The 22,932-nt window shown below is 37.4% G+C and overlaps 1 protein-coding gene across 3 annotated transcripts in view; it reads right to left on the bottom strand.

Moving 5' to 3' along the window:
- Positions 1-1,530: 1,530 nt before the first annotated feature.
- GABRA2 (gamma-aminobutyric acid type A receptor subunit alpha2) overlaps positions 1,531-22,932 on the bottom strand; it is a 100,717-nt gene continuing 79,315 nt past the window's right edge. The window contains exons 8-10 of one of the 3 annotated variants that reach the window (XM_054723813.1): positions 11,871-12,073; positions 8,682-8,684; positions 1,531-1,827 (exon numbers count right to left, since the gene is read on the bottom strand). In XM_054723813.1, coding sequence (XP_054579788.1) covers positions 1,531-1,827; positions 8,682-8,684; positions 11,871-12,073 — 503 coding nt within the window. Of the gene's footprint in view, positions 1,828-5,987; positions 6,168-8,681; positions 8,685-11,870; positions 12,074-22,932 lie in introns of all 3 variants that reach the window. The other 2 variants (XM_008140270.3, XM_008140272.3) reach the window with 2 other exon arrangements.

Genomic DNA, 22,932 nt, shown 5'->3' with positions numbered 1-22,932 from the left:
GTGAATCAAAAGGATTTTAAGTTTGCCAAAAACATTGAATCCAGGCATAAGACACAATTGTTACCTTCTATTAACATTTTTGAGGGGCATAAAGAGCATTTTTTTAAATATTAGAAGAAAAATAAAATTCATCCATAAAGAATTCTATAAAATAGAAAATTTTAGTTTTAAATTTAGTCACTTGTTTTTGTACATGTCCTAAGTTAGCTAATTGTGTGTGTGTGATGTTTGTGCATATGAATTAATTTGCAATCTTGGTGATGCTTTGAAGTTGCAGTTTAAAAATGTTCAGCTCTTACCAAAACCTCTCCTGGTATACAAAGCTGTTGTAAATTTGAGTCAGTGAAATTTAAAGTTGCAATTTACAAAAGCAGATTCACGCTAATTCTTATCTAAAAGTGCCGCTTTCAAGACAGAAAAATGTGCCAACTCACTGCCCTTTCCATTGTAATTAGTGGCTTCGGAGTCCTGATGAAAAGAAGCCTTAAGGCAGGATTTGCAGTAAACAGGAAAGAAGAGACTCATGTAAGTGTGCACCTACATATCTATATTCTGTGACACCTATGAGTTCTCAGTGGTGGGAGTTTTTGGCACAGTTTTCTACTCCAAAATGAAAGTTGCTCCCATAGCAGCCAAACTGGGTGCCTTTTCCAGTCTCCACAGCAGCCAAACTGGGTGCCTTTTCCAGTCTCCAGCACCAAGCAAATTGAGCTGATCGCTCATTTCAAGCAAATTTCAATACAACACATACCTGGAAAGAGTAAGACACGTTTCCTTTTACTTTTTTTCACACAATTTAAGATAGTTCCCAATGATTAAAATGACCATAAGGATTTCAATTATTTCTTTCAAATAAACGCTGATGCTAAACATGTAATGACTATGGTCTTCTGATAGTCACTGAATTCTAGGCATAACTGACATCCAGATAGGTGTTACTCGTAATTATTTGGGCTTGTCATGCAATAATATGTACATGGCTATAGATACTATGGAGAGTAATTAAAAGCTGATGTCAGATCTCTAGGGTTCCTTCTAATGTGTACTAAGCTTCCAATTATGCTAGGAGGGGTTCTGACCACCCAGGAAGGGACTGAAGTTGCTGATATGAGGTTCTGTTATTTAGAAGAATTGATCCTGGAATTACAATGTTATCTTACATTACACTTAGGCAACAGTAGAAAAACACTCCTATATAAGACCCAAGTCAAAAAAAAAAAAAGTTCATAAAGTGTGGTAGAGGGTCTCCAGTTTCATCGCTGTTACAAGAGGAAATAAATCAGGTTGTCTGAAATCTACCTTAAGCCATTTCCTAGGGTAAGTCATGATTTGGGCATGAGATACTTTCTGCCTACAGTTCCACACATTAGCAAATGCGTGTCTCCTTTAAAGGTGCACTGTTAAGCTATATCGCTATATACATACTGTACATGTTGGTTCACCAATTAGCAGTTATTAGTCAGACTGTACAGGGCAAAACAAACCGAGCTTCATGGTGCTACGCATCCCAAAGTTAACCTGTGCCTACATTCAAGGACTGACCCCTAAGACAGGTTCCCTGTTTAAATAGGTAGCCCAGTAAACCAAATTAAATGTACCAAACAAAACGGGGAAAACTATTCTAGACATTCTGTCAATTTTGCTAACACTGTTGAAGGTTTTCTTGGCTTCAGCCGGCTTGTTTTCCGGCTTCTTGTTGGGTTCTGGTGTGGCTGCGCTCTTGGAGATGGTGGAGAGAACTGGGTCTTTGGAGAGGTTCGGGGCATAATTGGCCACAGCCACCGCATAGGCGTTGTTCTGTATCATGACGGAGGCTTTCTCTTTTTTCTATTGAAAAACACAAGAATGAACAGAATGTGGGTTGAGTCTGCTGCTTCACACTTTCCAAACTTCAGTTCAAATTGTGAAGTATTTTGATAAACATCATTATCCACCAGAAATAAAGAATTTAGGGAAATAAATAAGAGAAGTTTATAAAGTCCTAAAACCATGATGGTGAGGATACCCTCACAATAAGATCAATGGTACCATTTTCCTGGAGAGCCATTTTTGCTCCCATGGAAACAATAAAATACAACTGTAATGCACGACACAACAATTTTGACTATTATAAGGAACTCAAATATTTGTTGAATGAATGAGTGAGTAAGTGAAATGCAAAAAATACTTTAACAAGGGGAATGATAATCTATAATGAATGATTTCAGATTCTGAATAAAGAGATTTAATTTCTTTAACTTGATAGCAGGGCTTCCTCCCTTCATGTCACACTCAAACAGTAATGCTTTACTCAGATGGTAAAAAATTGTAACCATATACAGATGGCAGTGTAATAACCACTAAAAACATAAGGAGGAAGATGACATACAAACTTGTTTTTATTTTTGCTAGCTTATCCACAACCTGTTTCTCCTTATAATCCCCAGCAAGCTCTCATGACTCTAGTCGGAGTCACTGTTATCTCCTGCCTGGGTGAATGGATATGGATATTCCTGTGTGCTCTCCCAGCCCGGCTTGACCTTGTCCAACCATTAGACACACTCTAGCCACAGGGATTTTTTTAAAAGACATAAATTGGATCATGTCACTCTTCTGCTTAAATCTCTCTAGGATGATATCTTGGAACTTGGAGTAAAATCAACACTTCTTACCAAGGCTTCTTTCTTTTACTTATTATATACCAGCCCACTAAAATAGCTTCAGTTTTCAGAATATTTCCTTGTTTGGTGCCTCCTGCCCTGCTACTTCCGCAGCCTGGAATTCCTTCCATCCATCCTGATTTTCACATGATCCATTCCCTCTCCAATGTGGATCTTGGTTGAAATGTCATTTCCTCAGAAAGGCATTCCTTAACTACTCTGTCTAACAGAGTCCTTGTTCCCAAGTAAGCTCTTTCATCGCACTCAGCTTATTTTATCCCCATCATGGTATTTTTCAAAATGTGTAAATTCCTTCTTTAGTTGTGCAATTATTTTATTGGCACATAATATGTAGCTGAATTAATGAAGCCGGAAAATATCAGAAGTGTTTACCAGCATTTTTATATTAATATAAATGTATTGTTAGTTATTAACATGCAAATAACATGGAGCAATGAATTATACAAAATAGTGAATAGTGTAAATCAACAGACTTAGAGGACCAACTGGCCTAGAACAGGATCAGTTAATTTGAATTAAAAATTCTCAAAATATTTGCGTAAAATAAGATCGGAATGTCCCACTGAAAGGCCAGGAGGTTCTGAAAACAGGATTGGACTTTCTGTCCTTCACTGGCATCCGGCTTTTCCCTCTCCTTTTCCCCTGATGAGACATCCTTCCAGGCCAGGCTGGAGTAGAACAGGAAATGGGGTGAGGGATTACCATTTGTATCTTTATACGCAGTGAGAAGATAGCCTTTCTTCAGTAGTGACACTTGTCCTTACCGTGTTACAAATGGACAGTGATGGTGAGTTGATAGCTAACACTTTTCCAGCGCTATGATGTGTCAGGATGAATGATAAGCCTAGGTGTCATCTGTGACAAACTTCACTACTGGGTAAGAAGTAAGTTCTACTATTAACCCCATGTTACAAATTCAGAGAGGTTTCGTGACATGACCAGGTCTCGCTTTTATTAAATGGATGAAAGTGCACACACACTTAGATGTGTGTGACTTCTAACCTCTGCTTTAAACACTATGCGATGTGAGTTTCACTCTGAGGAAGGTGTTTGAAACTTGGAAGTACTTGTTACTAAAATAGTTCAATTTATGTTACTGGGTCAATTTTCTAAAAGGACTCTTAACCCACAAAGTATGTGACATATACTGGTTATATTATTCAACTCTACCTAACCATCATTTAAAATATCACATTTCACTTATAGAGAATTGGGGCCTTGAGAATATTTCTTAACATCTCCCTTCTTCAGCTTCTAGTTTGATTAAAGTGGAGGTTAGCCGAAACCGGTTTGGCTCAGTGGATAGAGCGTTGGCCTGTGGACTGAAAGGTCCCAGGTTCGATTCCGGTCAAGGGCATGTACCTTGGTTGCGGGCACATCCCCAGTGGGGTGTGTGCAAGAGGCAGCTGATCGATGTTTCTCTCTCATCGATGTTTCTAACTCTCTATCCCTCTCTCTTCCTCTCTGTGAAAAATCAATAAAAATATATTTAAAGTGGAGGTTATACCAAATCCATATCGAACTGTTGTGAGAATCAAATGAACTAATATAAGTATTTGAATCACAGTGAAATACATAGTATTTAGTGGAGAGTCGTGAGAATCAGAATTCAATTACAAGCTAGATAATAATTACTGGTATATAAGATGTATAGAAAATGTACTTTATATTGTTGGGAAAAAACATAAGCACTGTACAAAGGAGGTCAAGGAAGGTTTGGTGGAAGAGGGACATTTAAGTTGGGCTAGGAATTATGGTGTACGGTTTAGACTTTAGACAAAGAACCATAACATATTAATGTTGTCTGCTACAAGGGGAGCTACAGACAGAACTCTATACTAACTCTTACCAGCACCCTTTCTGCCTGCCCCATTCAGTTGTGAGTAACTGCACAGGTGATACCAAAAATATGTAACAAACTCTAGAGCAGAGGCACTAACAAATCAGAACCCCAGAATTCTTACTCATTGTTTCACTAGACTTCTCCACCTACATAGCCCACAAGTTTTTAAAACATGAAATATCCAGAAATGAATTAAGGTTACTTTCACTGCCAACCTAAATCTATATACCCTTCTGTATTCCCTAACCCTGCAAATAACACCTCAAGAAAGACAGGAAGAGTAATCAACCATATGGGTCCCCTATGTCAAGTACATTTTACCCAGACTCAGCTCAGAATCACATCTGTTAAGACATGAATTAGTCCCTTCTAAATGTGCTTCCACAGCACCCTCATGCTTGTCTCTATATACATATATTTGTCACATCTTCTTTTTCCCCTTCCACTTGATTGCAAGCTCCTTGAAGGCATAGACTATGCATGCAATGTGGAGCTCCTAGCAGGCTCTAAAAATGTTTGCTTAATGGTAAATGAGTGGCAGGTTCTAGAATGATTACTCTGATTTTATTTATATATATAACCATATATAATATGTACAAACATTATGTTTTTGTAGAATATAATCACTTTCATTAGATTAATAAAAACAGATTTCAATAATTTATTCTACAATTCTATTTTGTAATTTTCCTGAAATTTCTCAATTTCGGCATCTATAGATATAGGAGTCTGGGAAATCAAGAAATAAGCCCAACTGTAAAACAATGTTTGTGAAAGTTGTTTTACTGGTGATTAAAACTCATATAAGTGAGAAGAGGGATAATATGGCTTATGAACAAAATCAGTAAATGATGTATTTTTTACACTCTTTGAGGAAAATGTAAATTATGCCACTATAAAAGTTGTTGATGTTGCTATTAAAGTGGAATGAAAAGAAAATATAACCAAAATTTAATTGAATTCTATTTTTAAAATGATGTTTTATAGAATTCAGAATATTCTGAGCTTATTACTTTACTGGAGTTCTGAATATATATTTAAAAAATCAAGTCTAGAAATTTTCTGATTACAGAAATCTAAATGTCTTACACCAGAGTGGTTAACCAATCTTGGTTTCCTTATAGTACTAGGTAAAATAATGTGTTAATAGCTTCAGCAATTGCTCTAGCTAAAATATAGACAACTACTGGCCTGACACATAAATACAAAGAACCACCACATAGTTTTAGAGTTGGAAAGAATCACAGATGTGTCCCTTAGAACAAGGAGCTTTTGTAAATATAACACTACATATAATAGACTTGGGAGAAAACACCGGGTCTCCATAGTGGTAACTCTATGCTCTTTCTACATACCATGTTGCTTTTTTGCAGTCATTGTGGTGACTAGAGAGCCCATTACTTATAAAACAACAACATGCTCCCTGGCCAGACAATGGTATTAACTATCTGCTCACCCTCCTGACTAAGAAAAGTGATACTTACAGAAAATCCTTTGAAGGTTATACAGTCCATCCACTTCTCTAAGTACTCTAAAGTCTTTCCTTGGATTAAATTGGGCCATGAGAAAGCTACATATTTGGACCATATTAGCTTAGATCCTTGAAGAATTGCCTTCACTGAGTTGTATGTTAATGTAATGCCTTCAGTTTTTATTGAAGGGGACTACAAGAAACATCAATATGAAATTAATTACTCCATTTATTGGAAAAATGTTGACATTACTACTTGAAACAGTACCCAGTTTTCCCTGATATAAAACCCATATGATGTTGTTTTAAAAAGAGAATTCAGTGTAGGAAAATCTTTATTTTTCTGAGGGAATTGATGCTTCCATTTTTGATGGAAGAAATATAACTACACACCCCGCCTCATGGTTTACTGTGGTAGCCAAGAAACTCAGAATTTGAAACTTAGTTACTCTACCTATGAACTACAGTTAATGTTTTGGCCCAAATGGTGGACAAATTGATAGTCTATTTTCCTTCATTCTGATGTCCTGCTTCTAGTTATATATGATTTTATAATAATTTAAGTACATACATTTTTCTGGTAAACTGCCTGAAATGCTTTTGGAACAAGGCAGGATGTTTAAAAAAATAAGAAATAAAACAATAAAAAGACTTGAAAAGTGATGTTTTCCAAGAGTTGCTTGAAGTGAATCACAAAATACTGACACGCCTCATATTAGCTTGGGTTAAAAATTTAATATCTAGTTTATTTCCAGAGAATATGCTTTGCTTGGACAGCATAGAACCACTGGTTAAGGTTTAGAAATGGAAACCATCTCAACAGGTTAAAGTTAATTATTTAAAAATTTTATCTCAAATAAATTATTTGCTATGCTAGGAAATGGCAAAGAAAATGATGAATAAAACAAAACTCTTAGAGCATGTAACCTGCTGTCAGAAACAGATTTATTTACATTAAATCTATAATTTGATGAGGTTACATAAAAGAATTTGTACAGTCTGCAGAAACATTACGGCATTTAAATTTGTTTGGACAGTTTCAAGATTTAAGTAAAATCAGATGGATCTTATGAAATAAGTTAGAGTTCATTGGTTAGGGAAGGGAGGCAAGGGCATTTTAGCCAAGGAGGTCAGCACATCTAATGTCCTGGAGATGTGTGGAAGCATGATGCCTGAGATGTGTGTAATGGTTGGAGGAAGAATATGAGCATGGACTTTAGATTTGTGTTTAATATTGAGTCCACCATTTGTTAGATATGTGATCCTCAGCAAGTAACTTTATTCGGCTAGTCCTATGTGTTCTCATTTCCAAAATGAAGATATTCCCAGGCACATGGTAGCAAGTGTCCAATAAAGAACAAACATTAATTTTCTTATTATTGATCATGCATATAAATAGATGAGAAAACTATATACTTGGACCATATTAGCTCGGATGTTTGAAGAATTGCCTTCAACAATTCACTAAAGAAATGAAAAATTAAACAATGAGATTTCTGATTTAGAAAGATAACTCTGGAACTAATTTAGAGGGTGGATTTGAAGGAGATATGATTAAAGATAATAAGAAATAAAGAGACTCAAACAAAAGAGAGATGGCAAGGGCATAGTCTATGACATATAGTTTGGAGAATGGATACCATTTAATCATTGGTTAGATGTTAAGGGAAACTTCTAAGTTGTTGGTATGTGTTACTAGGTTTTTCCATGAAATGAGATATACTTGCAAAATAGCCATGGGCAGGGGAAAGATATACAAATCAATTTAGGAAGTTTATTTTTATTTGTTGTTTCTTTCTTTTATAAAGGACATGTAAAGATTGAGATGTTATATTCAAGTTCAAGGGAACAGGTTAGGTATGTGATCCTCGAAGTTAAAGGAGAGGCATAGACTACACTTATAATTACTGTGGAAGGTAAGATAAAGGTGTGGTTGTCAATTTGATTTGTTCTACTTTGCTAATCCATACCATATTTATTGAGCAACAAATGTATACAAAGCCCTGTGCAAAGAGACAGGAATAAATGATTTATTAAAATAAGCAAGGTCATTGTTATCATGAAGGAGTTGAGATATGAATATGCAATTACAAATTGTGATACTCTAATGCAAAATAAGAGGGTACTAGACACACTTACAAAGGGATTTAATTACTTGAAGGGGGAGCAAGAAATAAGGGACTTCCTGAGGACTGGCATTTGTACTGAGGATGAATGGGATTGTCTATTTGGGGACAGCAGATTGCTGGACAATGTGCTTAGTGTGGCACATGTTCCTAGAAATATTGTCAGTAAAACCCTTGAAGTGAGAACATGTAGTGAATAGTAAAAACTAAAACAACATAACAGAAAGCCAAATGATGTCTGGGGATATACAAGAGCAGATGCTAGGGTGCCTGGATCCATGCTGAACTCAGGCACAGAATCTCAAAGACTAGAATGTATAGTGGCGGCAGCCAGATTTTGAGGGAAGGAAGTTTATATTCCAAGACTCTTTTTAAAAAATATATATTTTTTTATTGATTTCAGAGAGGAAGGGAGAGGGAGAGAGAGATAGAAACATCAATGATGAGAGAATCATTGATCGGCTGCCTCCTGGACACCCCCTACTGGGGATCGAGCCTGCAACCCGGACATGTGCACTTGACCTGAATCGAACCAGGGTCCCTTCAGTCCACAGGCCGACGCTCTATCCACTGAGCCAAACTGGCTAGAGCTCAAAAACTCTTTTTTAAAAGAGGAAAAGAAGATGAAATATTGCTGACTTGAGCCTGGAATGGAGTTCTGGAGTATAACAGTATTCAATGGGTTCCCCAATGGGGATCCATTGAGAAAAATGGAAAATTATTATCTGATCTGAAAATGTGAAGGTTACTGGTCCCCTTCAGTTAAAGGACAACAAACAGAAAGGGAATCAGGTTACAGTAGGTTGAAAATTAAATTGAAAGTGAGAACATAGCACTGCAAACAATGCTTTCAAAAAGCTCAAATGGAGACAAAGAAGGAAGAATCTGAGGATAGGGGAATGGGTGACCTAGGCTCTGGAGTTTTATTTCTGTAATTTATGGTAAATTAAGCATAGTAAGCATCTTCATAAACAGAAAGGAAATAGGCATTTAAAAAAAAGAAAACATGGCTTTGAATAAATAAGAAAAGAAAATAATAACCATGGATCAATGTTGAGAAAGGAGCAGCAAGGGGATAAGCACTGGAGTGCAATAATTGGTCTCAGGCCAGTGGAAGAGCATTGGACATAAGGGAAGGTTCCAGAAGAACTCAGAGAGTTGCATAATAGGTACTTTTATATATGGAAAGATATAAAAATTTGGAGTTAAATCATTTGATCCAGCACTACATTTAGATGACAGGGTTTTGTTGTCTAATTTCACACCAGAGGCTAAAAGTGATGTAAAATTTCGACCAAGATCACAAAACAAGGTATGTTTTGTCTTCTAATAAGAGCGTTCAAATGTAACTTGAATATGAATTGAGGTTTACTTATTTAACTTTAAAGATCATCAGAGCACAATCTACATGCACACTATATTAAATACACATTTCTTATTTTTAAACACATAACATTGATATATATATATATATATATATATATATATATATATATATATATCTCAGTGATTATTTTCATGAGGCAAATTAATACTTGCCAGCTAACAAATTTTCAAGAAGTTTTCATATACTTTTCAGATACTTTGACAGATACTTTAATGGCATTTGTTAATGATTACTAAAGCAGAGAACTTCTGCCAGTTTGATTAGAATAAAAGGACACCAATATGGTCTGTGGCTTAATACTATTTCCAGAAAATTTTTCTTTTTCACTTAAAAATTAAATCTAAAGAAAACCAAAGCAGAGGTAGACTGCACTTTTATATTTATTTATTTATTTCTTTTAGGCAGATGGTAGGCTACTCTACTTCATTTCCCTCCAGGTCTAAGGACATGGTTATTTCCAATGTAGGTTTAGGAAATACCTCCCAAAATTCATTTGGATCATGAAATTGGATTGAGCACCCATTGGTAAATTCACCAATGTAAAGTTTTGAAACTTTTCCATGAAAGAAAAGCATTCTTCTCACTGATATTACATTGCCAGATTTAAAGTCAGAAACTCATTCAACAGAAATTTCTGAAGTACCTGCATTGTGCTTGGCACTCTAGCTGTGAATGAGAAATAAAAACAAGCAATGTGTGTGATGTAATGTTCCCACTGAATTAACCTCTAATCCTGAACCTCTGAGAACTGAAATAATAGAAACTTTATTAGTTGTTTTCCTGCATATTAGGTAGTAATATCAATTATTTGGACCTAGATTTGTCTTCACTATGTGTGATCTGATATGTGGGTATACTTAAATCCAGTATTCATAACTCGTAGGTTATTGCATTTAAAATGCATTATTAAGAATGAGTTCTTCTGCATTAATAAGTACTTCTATTTTCCAAGTTCAGGGGTTTAGAAGGAATATTATTTGATATGCCAAGTCACAATGTCAACTTGATTGGCACCCTCATAGCATTAAAATATATCAATAAGTTTCTGTATAGAACATGTATACCACAAACCACTGTTTATCATTTGTGACACACTCCCAAATAACTAACATTTTATCTTCAAAATTATGCTAGTAAGAAAGTGCATATATAACTAATATAATTAAAAAGATGTAATTTCACAGATAACAATGAAAAAGCAGTATACTACATGGGGAATGAAAACATAAATCAACAATAAAATGTAATGGAAATGCTGAAATAACATGGAGGTTAAAAAGAGAAAATTAATCAGATTCCCTTTAATATTTACTTGTTGGCTGTTAGTATGCAAAACATAGTTTATAAAATGAAATAAATCAGAACTAATTAAAACTTTGACAGTTTACAAAATTAGGTTAAAAAGCAGGGCTTTTAAACTATTACATGTTTGTATGCTTAGACTGCAATATAGTCATAGAAATTAGGAAAATTATTTATATTGAAATAACTGAAAAAAATCAGCAAGTATGTTATTTCAAATGTAATGGAAGAGCACTTAAGTAGATAGATTACTACAAGAAATCCTCCAACTAGAACTTTTTACTTTTATTAAGAAAACTTTGTATCTCTTTGTGGTACATCCAAAGACTGCTATTAAGGCAGATGAATAATAATCCATAGAATAAGAAAAAAACAAACAGCTGGTATATCAATGTACAAAACCCCCACTAGCTTCCATACTAGAAACCAACAATCCCCAAAGAAGTTAATCTTTAAAAGAAGTAACTTTCTCTTATAGACTACATGAGCAACTTAAAATTTCTAGACATTCCAGCACCTACCCACTTATTTCAGGCAACATGGGAGAGGGAACAACGATGCAAGCAACAGAAATGCATGCGGGTAGGTGCAGAGTAGTAACTCAATCCACTGATAGGGCCTGAAATCCTATAGTAGGGCAAGGGAATGCCCATTTTTCTTCCCAAATCTCTTTATTATGAATCACTGTGGTGTCAAGAGAGTCAACTTAACAATCAGACAGATTTGGGTTCAAGTATTCTTTTTCACTACTTGTGTGAGCTCTGGAAAGTAAGTAACTTCATTAAACCTCGGCTTCTTTATCAGAGAAGAAAAAGATAATTAAAAAGAGACTCTAGTTATACAGTTGATGTGAAGATTATAAGATAGAGCTTATGTAGAAAACCAGCGCAGTTCCTGATACAGAGTCAGAGGTAACCAGATGCTAGGGAGAGGTTCTATCAGAAGTATTACTACTATAAGCACTCATAAAGGATTTCAGGCAAGAGCACATTTTAAAATAAATCTGTATGATATATATATATATGCTATATCTGCTGTCAGGTATTCTCTTAATCATGGTGAGAAGGAAGTTCTCACTTACCTTGTCATTTACTACACTCTTCCCATCCCAAGCCCATCCTCTTTTGGTGAAGTAATTAACAGTTGCAAATTCAATTAGGGCAGAGAACACAAACGCATAGCAAACAGCAATAAACCAGTCCATGGCAGTAGCATAAGCCACTTTGGGGAGAGAATTCCGAGCACTGATGCTTAAAGTTGTCATTGTTAGAACAGTTGTTACACCTGCAGAAGGAAAAATAGAAACCAGAAACATCAACAGATTCTAGCTGGGAAGCATTATAATTAGTTTTTGTTTTTGTTTTCCAAAGCAACTTTCAGGGCCACATTTTTTCACTGTAAAAATAAAATAAAACAAACAAACAAGGACAACAAAAACACTCCTGGCAGAGATGACCCTGAAATGCTTTGTTTTCACTTTTGTTTGTCTCTGTCCCTTTGTTCTCTTCTTCAGTACAGTTGAGGGTAAAAAGACTGGTGAGTCTGCAGTAGAATTTCCTATGAGGAAAAGTCACCACTTTAAATTGACCTACTATCCATTAATGTTAATTTTTTTTAAAAATCCCACATCAAGTCTCACATTGATTTGTTCATCCTTTATTTGAACTATGCTAAGCAGTGGACCAACACTCCTCACCGATGGTTACAATGGAACTATGAGGAAGTTCTTCCTTCTAAGTATGGCTGCCTAAGTAGGAAGTTAATTCTAGATTGCAGAGCATCATAAGGACATAATCTACACTAATAAAAGAGTAACATGCTAATTGACCATACCTTCGTGACGCCCACCAGCCAATCAGGAGTGAGTATGCAAATTAACCTAACAAAGATGGCAGGTTAATTTGCATACACAGGCACCGTCCGGTTGGGGGCCGGCAGGTGTTCTGCACAACCCCAGCCACTCTGGGCCTCTAGGCAACTGGGAAGGCAGAAAGGGGGCTCCGGCCAGAGCGAAGGCAGTGCCGGCAGCCAGGGGAAGGAAGGCACATTCTTGCATGAATCTTTGTGCATCGGGCCTCTAGTTTCTTTCATAATGAAGTTTAAGATCTATTGAAAATAAAACAAGCAACTAAACCAAAACCTTATAAAATGTATACTACTACTTTTAAAGAATATTTTAATTTCTTTTTGTTTAGATAATAACCTTGTTCCCCTTATGCAATGTCAGTGGTCATTTTAAGCCAATAACACATCACAGGAATTTCAGTAAGAATCTGCAATGTCTCACCATATTCAAATCTTCACCATCTTGGAATTGTATATGTATTTTTTACCTGATGTTGGAAACTTGACAATGGAATTGCTAACACTGATGGTAAGTTCTTTCCTCCCTCCCTCCCTTCCTTTTTCTCTTTTCACTGGAATGATAAGATTCTCAGAGGCCAGCGTCTCTGACTGCTAGTTCAGCTCAGCCTGGCCTCACTGCACTCCGGACAGAGCTGGGCATTAAATAAAGGGGCACACTTTGCACAAACCTCCACATGCCTGTCTCCCAACAATGGGCATTTTCCTATACTTGGAAGGGCCTTCATAAATGTATGCTCCCCAAACATTTCTTTAACTATGTCTTCCCTTATCACTTCTGTGTGACTGCTGTAAGGCAATGCTTTCAGAGATGTTTAAGTCTCTTTTTCAGTAAAATAAAAGGCAAGTATTTTAAAGTGCTTTCAGCACTAAAAATTCAATGCATATGTGTGAACAATATATGACCATTCCCCGTACACAGGCAATGTCTAACATCAAGCTTTGTAAATATTCTGTTGTTATTCTGTGCAGTATTTCTTATTTCAAGGTGTAGGTGTCAAAAACCGCAACTCATGGTAGCTGAGAAAATAGTGTCAAAGGAAAGGAATGACAGGTATTGGGTGCAGACATGCCCTTAAAGGAGAAAATCAAATCAGGGGCAGTGATTTCAGCCTAGAGACGGACACTGTGGATGCCACGGCCAGATACCCAAGTTCTCATTTTGTGACCTTGGGGAGGTGCCCTAGCCTCTTTGTAAAGTGGGGATTACGAACAGTGTTTTCCCATAGTGCTGTTAGAGCAACGATGAGCTACTGCATATAAAGCAGTGTCTCTATTTTAAAAAGAAACCTCAGCGCATGCGTCAAAATAAAAATCACCCTGAAAGCAACGTCAAAACAGATTTCAAGTCAAAAATTAAAATAAAATCCTCCTTTAGTCCTTTATCCCCATAGAATGCTTATGTGGGAGTATTTGTAGCTGGAGTGTGGGGTGCAAGTTAGGAAGGAGAAGTGTTAGGCACAAAAAACTGCAACAGAACAGAAATGTAAAATTGTTGGATACCACCTGCTGGTTACTGCTAGAAATGGCAGAAACAGCAGGCATTCTCATAACATGTGGGGGTTTTCTCCCTTTAGCCTAATGAACAAAGAAATAAAACCTCCCTTCCAAATAACAACAACAACAAGGATAAAATAACATTTACAAATACAGTATAGATGCACTATGAAACGCTGCATTTTCTTCTTTATTTTTAAGGGTGTGATTTTAATTCATAACTGTACTACATCGGAATGGTAAAAATGGTGAAACTTCTATGAGACAGAAACTAGAACTTGGATAACATATCTTTGTCATAAGACCGAATGAACTCAAACCTCACTCATTTAAAATGTGTGAGACTTTAGAAACAGCCTATATGATCCAGAAGAAAATGTTTGAAAGGATAATTATAGTGCGGCTAATACTGTGCGGGATTACACATTTTTTTTCTGTTTGTTTTTCCTGAATATGTCAGGGACTTTAATAAATTCAAAATGCATACCCCTTTCCCCAAATTATGTTCTTCCTGAAGTCCTTTTTCCAGAGAAAAGCCCCCGCAATCTAAGTGAAGCCGTTTTCATACTCCGGGTTGAAGTTGCGTGACAAGTGTTATCTGTCTGTGTCCTCCACCTAGAATCTTTTCCTCGTTACTCATTCCCCCTTTTTATTTAGCTAGCTTCAATTCCCTCTCTTAATAAGTTACTGGGTCCCTACTAGAGGCCAGGGACATTTCTAGGTCCTGGGAACACACCAGTGAGCAAAACAGTTAAGATCCCTGCACCAAAGTGGTGCACAGTCTACGAATGCCGTGGTACTCACGGCTCCGTTTGTTCCTTCTGCGGGATTTCTACCCTCAAGGCTCCTATGACCTGGTCTTGTGCATACCACTGTCAGATCATGTCCATTTTGTTGTTGTTAATCCTCACCCAAAGATATTTTTCCCATTGATTGTTAGAGGAGGTGCAAGGGAGAGAGAGAAACATTGATGTGAGAGAGATACATCCATTGGTTGCCTCCCACACATGCCCCGGCTGGGGCCAGGGATGGACCTGCAACCCAGTACATGTCCTAGACAAGGAATAGAACCCAAGACCCTTTGGTGTGTGGGCCTAACACTCTAACCACTGAACACACCAGTCAGGGGAAATCATGTCCATTTTGAATTTTCTGTTGGTTTGCATGACTGTATGCTCCCATCAACGATACGGGTTATAGCCTCAGTGCCGTCTTCTCCCCAAATTACAAAAGAACCGTAGTAGCAGGTTAGAGGTCATTGAAGAGGTTTTAAATCAATTATGAAATATGTACTGAAATTACTCCCCCAGTGATCTATAATTGATAACCACTGACCTAGTAGGATAATTGCAAGAATTCTTCATTTATAAAGCGAGCGTGCATTGCTCCATCCCTATTCTGTGCTGGACTCTGTAGAACTATGAGTGGAAAAGTGAGCAAAACCAAATAAGCTAAGACATATGCTTAAAAAACAAAAAAATCACAATGTAAACTAACATCACAACTGGGTAGTGTTGATGATGAACTGTAATCAGGTGATCTACCTAGACTCCCATGCTGGGTTAGGCTTCCCTCAGGAAATAAGGGGAGAGTTCGTTCGAGGGGTCACCAGACAGGGGGAAATAACTAGACATAGAAAAGAACATGCGTGGAAGCCCAGGGACATGGGGAATGTGGCATTCCAGAGGAGCAGAAAGAGGCGTGCAAGGTAGGAAGGAAGCAGATAAGGGTTTCATGGAAGATGAGGCCCAAGGCGAGGCAGGAACCAGACTCTCAGAGCCTGTGACACTGTATCGAGGTGAGATCCTTCGTTTTCAAGAGCAGAGGGAAACCATTACCTACAGAGTTCATTTCAAACAGGGTAGTGATGTAATCAGAGTTTCTTGTTTAAAAGATTACTTTGGCTGTTCTTCCTCTGTTGTTAAGGTGATTTGTTGCTGTGTTTCTTTTGTTTGTCTAACATTTTCTTTTTGCTTTTGCTTTACCGCATTCTGAATATGATATTCATTGACTTATTTTAGGCCTTCATGATTTCTTACCTGGATGATACCAAGTACCTCTTAACTAGTTACTCTGCATCACTCATACCATTTCACTTTATTTTCACAATATTCTCCATAATGGTTTTCCCTAAACTCGATGCATCCATTTACCCTCTTGCTAAAACACCTTGCAAGCAGTTTCCATGGTTTTGGCACAGGATGTAAGCCTGTCCATGACCTGGCCCCTGTCTGTCCGGCCACCCTTACATACACATGATCCCCGTGCCTGACTGTCACCAGTCCGTGATTTGTTGTTCTCCATATGCTCCACGATGCTTTTGATAATTTTGTCTCTTCTGCTTAGAACATGACGCTAATTTGCTAGGCTTGACTTGATGCTTCTTACCTTTGGGCTTCTCTGACTTCCTCAGATATAACTGCTTCCTTCTTTTGCCCTTAGCTTATTTTGGAATATTTCTCTCCAGGGACCTATGGTCCTTCACTTTGTTTATTTATTTTCACATCTGTCTCACTCCTCCACACTGAGCAGCTTGTGGGCACATGGCGCATCAGACCTTTCTAAAATGCTGCCACCTAACTCATATTCTGGCAACAGCAAACACTCATTACCTGTTGGTTCATCGAGTGAATGGATTAATTTAAAAAACTGAAAAGTAACACGGATGGATCATATTTACAGATTCTATAAAAAATGAATGTACAAGTTAAGAATCTAGTGAGCTTTAGAATGAAACAGAGGTTTAATCACATCACATCACAATGTAAACGTGATAGAAAGAGTATAAATTGATGCCTTCTATACATTAATCTCATATTCTTACATTACTCCTGATATAGTAATAGAAAGTACCACTAAGGAGCATCTACTATATGCCATATCTATAATAATAAAAGTGTAATATGCTAATTAGACCTGACATCCTTCCAGATGTCCTTTCGGACGACCTCCGGATGAAGCAGGGGCTGCGAGGGAAGCCCAGGTCCCGGGTGCCAGAGGGAAGCCGGTGTTGGCAGCCGGGGGAAGGAAGGCCTACTCTTGCAAGAATTTCGGACATCTATTTTAAGAACTCTTTACATATTAAAGTGCTTATTCCATATAACAACCTGGTGAGTTAGGTATTATTATCATCCTCATTTACAACAAGGAAGCTGAGGCTCAGTGACTTTGAGTACCTGACTAAAGATCACACTGTTCTCAAACAAGTGCGGTGGGATAGACACCCACTCAGTCTGCCTCAAAAGTCCTCATTCTTCTCCAAATTACTATACTGCCTAATCTACAACCAGTATTCCCTTTCAATGCCAATGGTATGTCCATAGCATGCATTTTTCAGTGCCCTGAATCTAACCTTTGCATTTTCCTGCTGGGGCCCCTGCTATCTCTGTAATTTCAAGTTTATATCACGCATTAAAGTATTTAAATTGCTTGAGAAGTGGCTGTGCGTAGTGACAAATGTGCACTAAAGTCAGGCAAGGATTTGGATCCTGCTTCTGACACAGCAGCTTCCTGATCTTGCTGAGCTCCTCATCCACAAAATGGAAATAACATTTCCTCAGGTTGTTGGGAGGATAAAGTATGAGCACATATGCTTCATATATAGAACTGCCCAGCAAATGTTAAATTTTCCCTTCTCTCCCACTCTCTCTCTGAGCCTCGGCGACTTCATCTCTAAAATGGGAACACTAAATAATATCTGCAAATGACCTATTTAGAACCTGTCAAATAAAGGTCACTGGCTCGCCTGTTATTTCTAAGCACATTAGGCCCCCAAAGTGAGGATTAAAAAAGCTAAGACTCCACACCAAGGATGCAAGTGTCCCATCTAGTGGTGGTTTAGGAAAAATCAAAGGACACGGGATTGTACTGCTTAAATGGCTACCTAGAAAGACTTGGGCTATTTTATTTTAGTTATTCATTTCCCCCTTCAGAAATAATTGAGTTGCCTCACAAGGAAAGAGAAAAGAAAGCTCTGAACCAGATTCCCTGTATTCTTCCATTGTTCCAAGAAAGCCTGAAATCTTTTCAGAGTGGTTACTTGCATTTCTGGTCTTATTAAACCCATCATTTTCATTTCATTGCGCCCAGTCTGAACTACTCTGTTCTGGGAATTTTAAAAGGATACTATTCAACTCTTTAAAGTAGGCATAATTTGAGAGCCTGGTGCTGTAAGATGGATTCATCTGTGTCATTATTTCTTAAGACCAATCTTCTGTAAGAAATACCCACGTCATCATTTATTACCTTTGAGAAGTGACTTCCCAGAAATCTTGTATGATTCACATCTAATCCTAAGTGAAATCAGAAATGAGTGGAAGTTCTCCATTAAGGTGAGGTTGGATCTAAAAATGGTTGAATATGGTCTGCCAAGGCCATCACTAGGGGACCCCTGCACCAATACTCCATTACCCAAAAATGTACAACCTGAGGTAACTACAGTAGTTGTTATGGATTGCATATCTGCCTTTCCCAAAAACTTATGTTGAAATCTCATTCCTGATGTGATGGTATTTGGGAGTGGGACCTTGGAGAGGTGATTTGGTCATGAGGGTGAAGCCCTCATGGGGATTAGTGCCCTTATAATAAGAAGCCAGAGAGCCAGTTCACTGTTTTTCCTCCGTGGATGAAATGATGGAAAGTCAGCAGGCTACAAACTGAAAGAGGGCTCTTACCAGAACCCCACCCGACCCCAGCAGGCTGGCAGCCTGATCTCGAACTTCTAGCCTCCAGAACTGTGAGAAATAAACTCTGTTGTCTATAACAGACCAGCCTATGGAGGGTGGGGGTAAGGGGGAGAGATCAACCAAAGGACTTGTATGCATGCATATATAAGCCTAACCAATGGACACAGACAACAGGGGGGTGAGGGGGATAATGGGAAGATAAGGACACATATGTAATACCTTAATCAATAAAGAAATTTAAAAATAAATAAAATAATTAACTGGAAAAAAATGAACTGAAACAGTAATATTCTGATTTCATGAGTTTAAAAGAAAATAATATATTCAGCCTGATGACAATAAGATAATAAATGAACAGGAGACAATAGAAAACATGTGCTGTGTAAACTCCTCATTGTTTCCAAACCCTTTGATATTTCAATCTTATAATTGCATTGCCATAAATTTCAGGGTGACAGTTCAAATGCTAATAGTCTTGGTGATTTCTTATAGCTCCCTGAGTTATTTAAGTGGGGAGATATTATGTTATTTATGACGAATAATGCATTATTAAATATTTTTATTCAAAAAGTCACCCAAATAGAGAAAATTTTCTTGAAAGACTAGTACATATTTGAAAATAAGTAATTGCTTTTATTCTCTTTTTGAAAGTTAGAAACTAAGAATAAGTATGCACTCAAAATTTGGTTATAGTGAAACTAAATATTTAATGGCTCAAACCTGTATAAATAGTAATGTAATTATAGTTGAAGAGTCATATTTTCACTATATACAAAGGTTAATAAAACAAAAAATATATTTAAAATAAAAGCCCTTCCTGTTGAAACACGGAATCTCTCTCATATATTCTATAAGGTTATCAAGATTTCACAGATGAGTTTCAGGACAAACTATATTATACAGCAATGCTAGTAATCAAGTTCTTCATCTCAGATTAAACTGAAGTTTTTAATGACTAAGGTCATCCTATTATAAGTAGTTATGCTTTTTTAAAGACCTGGATTAATTCCACTTAAAAATGTGACATATGACACCCAGGCAGGACTGAACTTTGAAAGGCCAGTTAATGGTTTAGTTGCCCTACCATCATATGATAGTACCAATTTTTGGACAAGGAATTGAGCAAGGAATCCAAAATACTTCAATCAGTAACTGCTGAAACGAATAGTTCACTAGAATTCAAATCTGAACGTCCACCTCAAGCTCTGGCGCTGGTCTATGTTTGGTCAGCCTGACTCTCAGAGATTACCCAGAATATTTCTGATTCAGTCTCCAAAAAAAGGAAACAGTCATTTGATGGCATAATGGTGCAGTATTAAAAGTGAAACAAGTAGAGTTGGAGAGCTGTAAGGTCAAGTTCTTTCTTTTTACTGACCTGCTCTACGATAAGGGAACAACCTCTCAACAGTTCTGGGTTTTAATGTTCTTGTCTGAAAAGGGGAGGTACTTACTGTGCTAACTGGACATTTCTTTTCTTGGAATTTAACAATGAGTAAATTTGAGGTGCCTACGCAGTATATGATGCATAGAAAGTGCTCAAGCAAAGACTATTTGAATAGTTTTTCTCATCACTATGACTATGTGGATGTCAGTGTAGGAAATGAGATTGGTTAAACTGTCCCCATGACTTGAGTGGTCATAACTGTAATGAAGTAATCTTTGCACGTTCTAGAAAAATCTAAAAATAGAAACCTCAAGGACAGACCCATAGCATATATTTTTAATTCTCTAGCCATACTTTTACTAATAATTCATTCTCATCAATCAAGCTCAACCAGGCTACCTATCTTCCTGAAACAACTTTTAAGCCTGCCTCTAGACTAGGACGCGCAAGCCTTACTAATTTTCCTTGCCATGGCTTATTATATATTTTACTTCAGTCACTTTCCTAATTGCCAGGGGCTGACTAGGATGAGAGTCTGACAGGAGGGGGGGGAGGGGCAAGCTGGTGGGCTGGCAGCTTGCCAATCAGCATGTGCTGCTGAGTGCCAAAGTCAATTCTGGGATGCCAGGTATGCCGCCTGTTAGCACTCAGCAGCCAGGTCTACTGGAAGACAGGGAATTGGATGAGTTTTGCAGAGACTGTGTCTGCCCTGCACTGGCTTTCTGTTCATTGGTTTCATATCCTACTACCACCTTCTCTCTACTTTCCAGTTAAAACCATGTGTGTCTCCTTCTAAGGCTGCCCCAGCTCTTCATCCTGGGCAGGCTAAAGCTGCACCCAGGTTACTTTCTGATTCTCTCTCTCTCTCTCAATTATTGCAGCTTTGTTGAGGTATAATTGGCAAACTTATAAAAACAGAGAGTAAAATGGGGATGGGAGAAACGGAGAGAGGCTTGGAAAAGGGTACAAACTTTCAATTATAAGATGAATAATGTCTGAGGATCTAATATATAACATGGTGACTATAGTTGATAATACTGTGTAACGGAAATTTTCTAAGAGAATAGAACTTAAGTGTTTTCATGAAAAAAAAGGTAAATACGTGAGGTGATAGATGTGCTAATCAACTCTATGGTGGGAATCCTTTCATGATGTATATGAATTCATCACTTCATACACATTAATTATATTACAACTTTGTTGGCCTAGGGGTTTTGGGCCAACCAGGTAGCAACAGCTGGATTTAGTGTGGAGTTTTTAGATCATGACATATCAGCTTGACCTCCTGAGGGGCTGAGGTCATCTATAAGACCAGTCAATAGTGCCAAAACAACAGAGTCCAAGACAAACTCTGGACAGCAAGGTGCAGATGAGCTTTCCTGGTGGGCATATTCTGCATGTGTTTTCATACAGCAATGCCAGGAAAGTAATACTGACCCTGCCTCCATGGGGAGAAGACAATGGAAGCTCTGCATTTGGATCTTTGCCTGGAGTATACTCTATGTGCTACTTCCCTTGGCCGATTTTAACCTCTTTCTTCTCTTTGAAATAAACTATAACTGTGCCTGTAACAGATTTCCGTGTATTCTGTGAGTGCTTATAGTATATTATCCACCTTTAGGATAGTTCTGGGAACCCTCTGAATTTATAGCTGGTGTCAATACCACTGCAGTCCTCTGCATTATGTTCCCTCTAAACTTCAAAGTCGGCTAACCTATTGCAATGGACAGTTTTTGTTTATTTTTTGTCTAATATCTATTAAACTTTCTTTGAAAAATAGCACTCTGATATCACAAGAAAGTTAGGAAATTAATTTGCCTACATTGTTAATCTATATGGTTTTAGATTTGCTAACCTAAATCTAGTTGAACTCACAAATGTGTTTATCATTTCTTTCTATTATCTATCTATCTATCTATCTATCTATCTATCTATCTATCTATCATCTATCTATCTATTTATGTATGAATCTGCCTATATAAAGTCATCTTCTCTTTACTTATTGTCTCAGTATTAGGTCAAGTAAATTGATCTGCTACTTGGTCTTTAGATTCATTGTCCCTCATTTTAAAAGAAAGACAAACATAATTGACTTTTTGGAATTTAAATTCTAATGAGGGAGACAAAAATTAAACAAAAATATATTTTCCTATAAAATATTAGAAGATCATATAGACAATGAAGAGAAAACAGAGTAGGACCAGGGGGAGCAAAAGAGGTGGGACTTGGTAGCAGTTTGCATTTTAAGTTAGATAGTCAGGTAGGCCCCTTTGGAAAGATAATAATCGAGAGAGCCCTAAGGGAGAAATGATCCACACAGATTTCTGGGGAAAGAGAAGTTCAGGCAGAGTAACCAGATAAAGCTGGTAGGTGAATGCCTTGCATGTTCATGAAATAAGGAGCAGGTCAGTGTGGATGTTAGGGGAAGGGTGAAGGATAGAAAGGGTGGCAGAAGTTGAGCTTGGAGAGGAAGGGAGTTCATATGGCATAGAACTTACTGACTTCTGAAGAAACTTTGCTTTTACTCTGGGTATATTGGTGAGCCAATGGGTTTGGAGCATGCCTGTGATATTATCTGACTTACATTTTGAAAGGATCACTATGGCTACCATGTTGAAAACAAACTAGCACAAGGATGGAAGCAAGACAAAGTTTAGAGTCTAGGGCAGTGCTATGAACTGAATGTTTATGTCCCTCCAAAATTCACATGTTGA

The sequence above is a fragment of the Eptesicus fuscus genome, chromosome 2 (assembly GCF_027574615.1).
Source record: "Eptesicus fuscus isolate TK198812 chromosome 2, DD_ASM_mEF_20220401, whole genome shotgun sequence".
Taxonomy (NCBI): Eukaryota; Metazoa; Chordata; class Mammalia; order Chiroptera; family Vespertilionidae; genus Eptesicus; species Eptesicus fuscus.
Note: the sequence above shows the minus strand (reverse complement) of the source record. Positions and strands in the feature narration are given on the sequence as shown.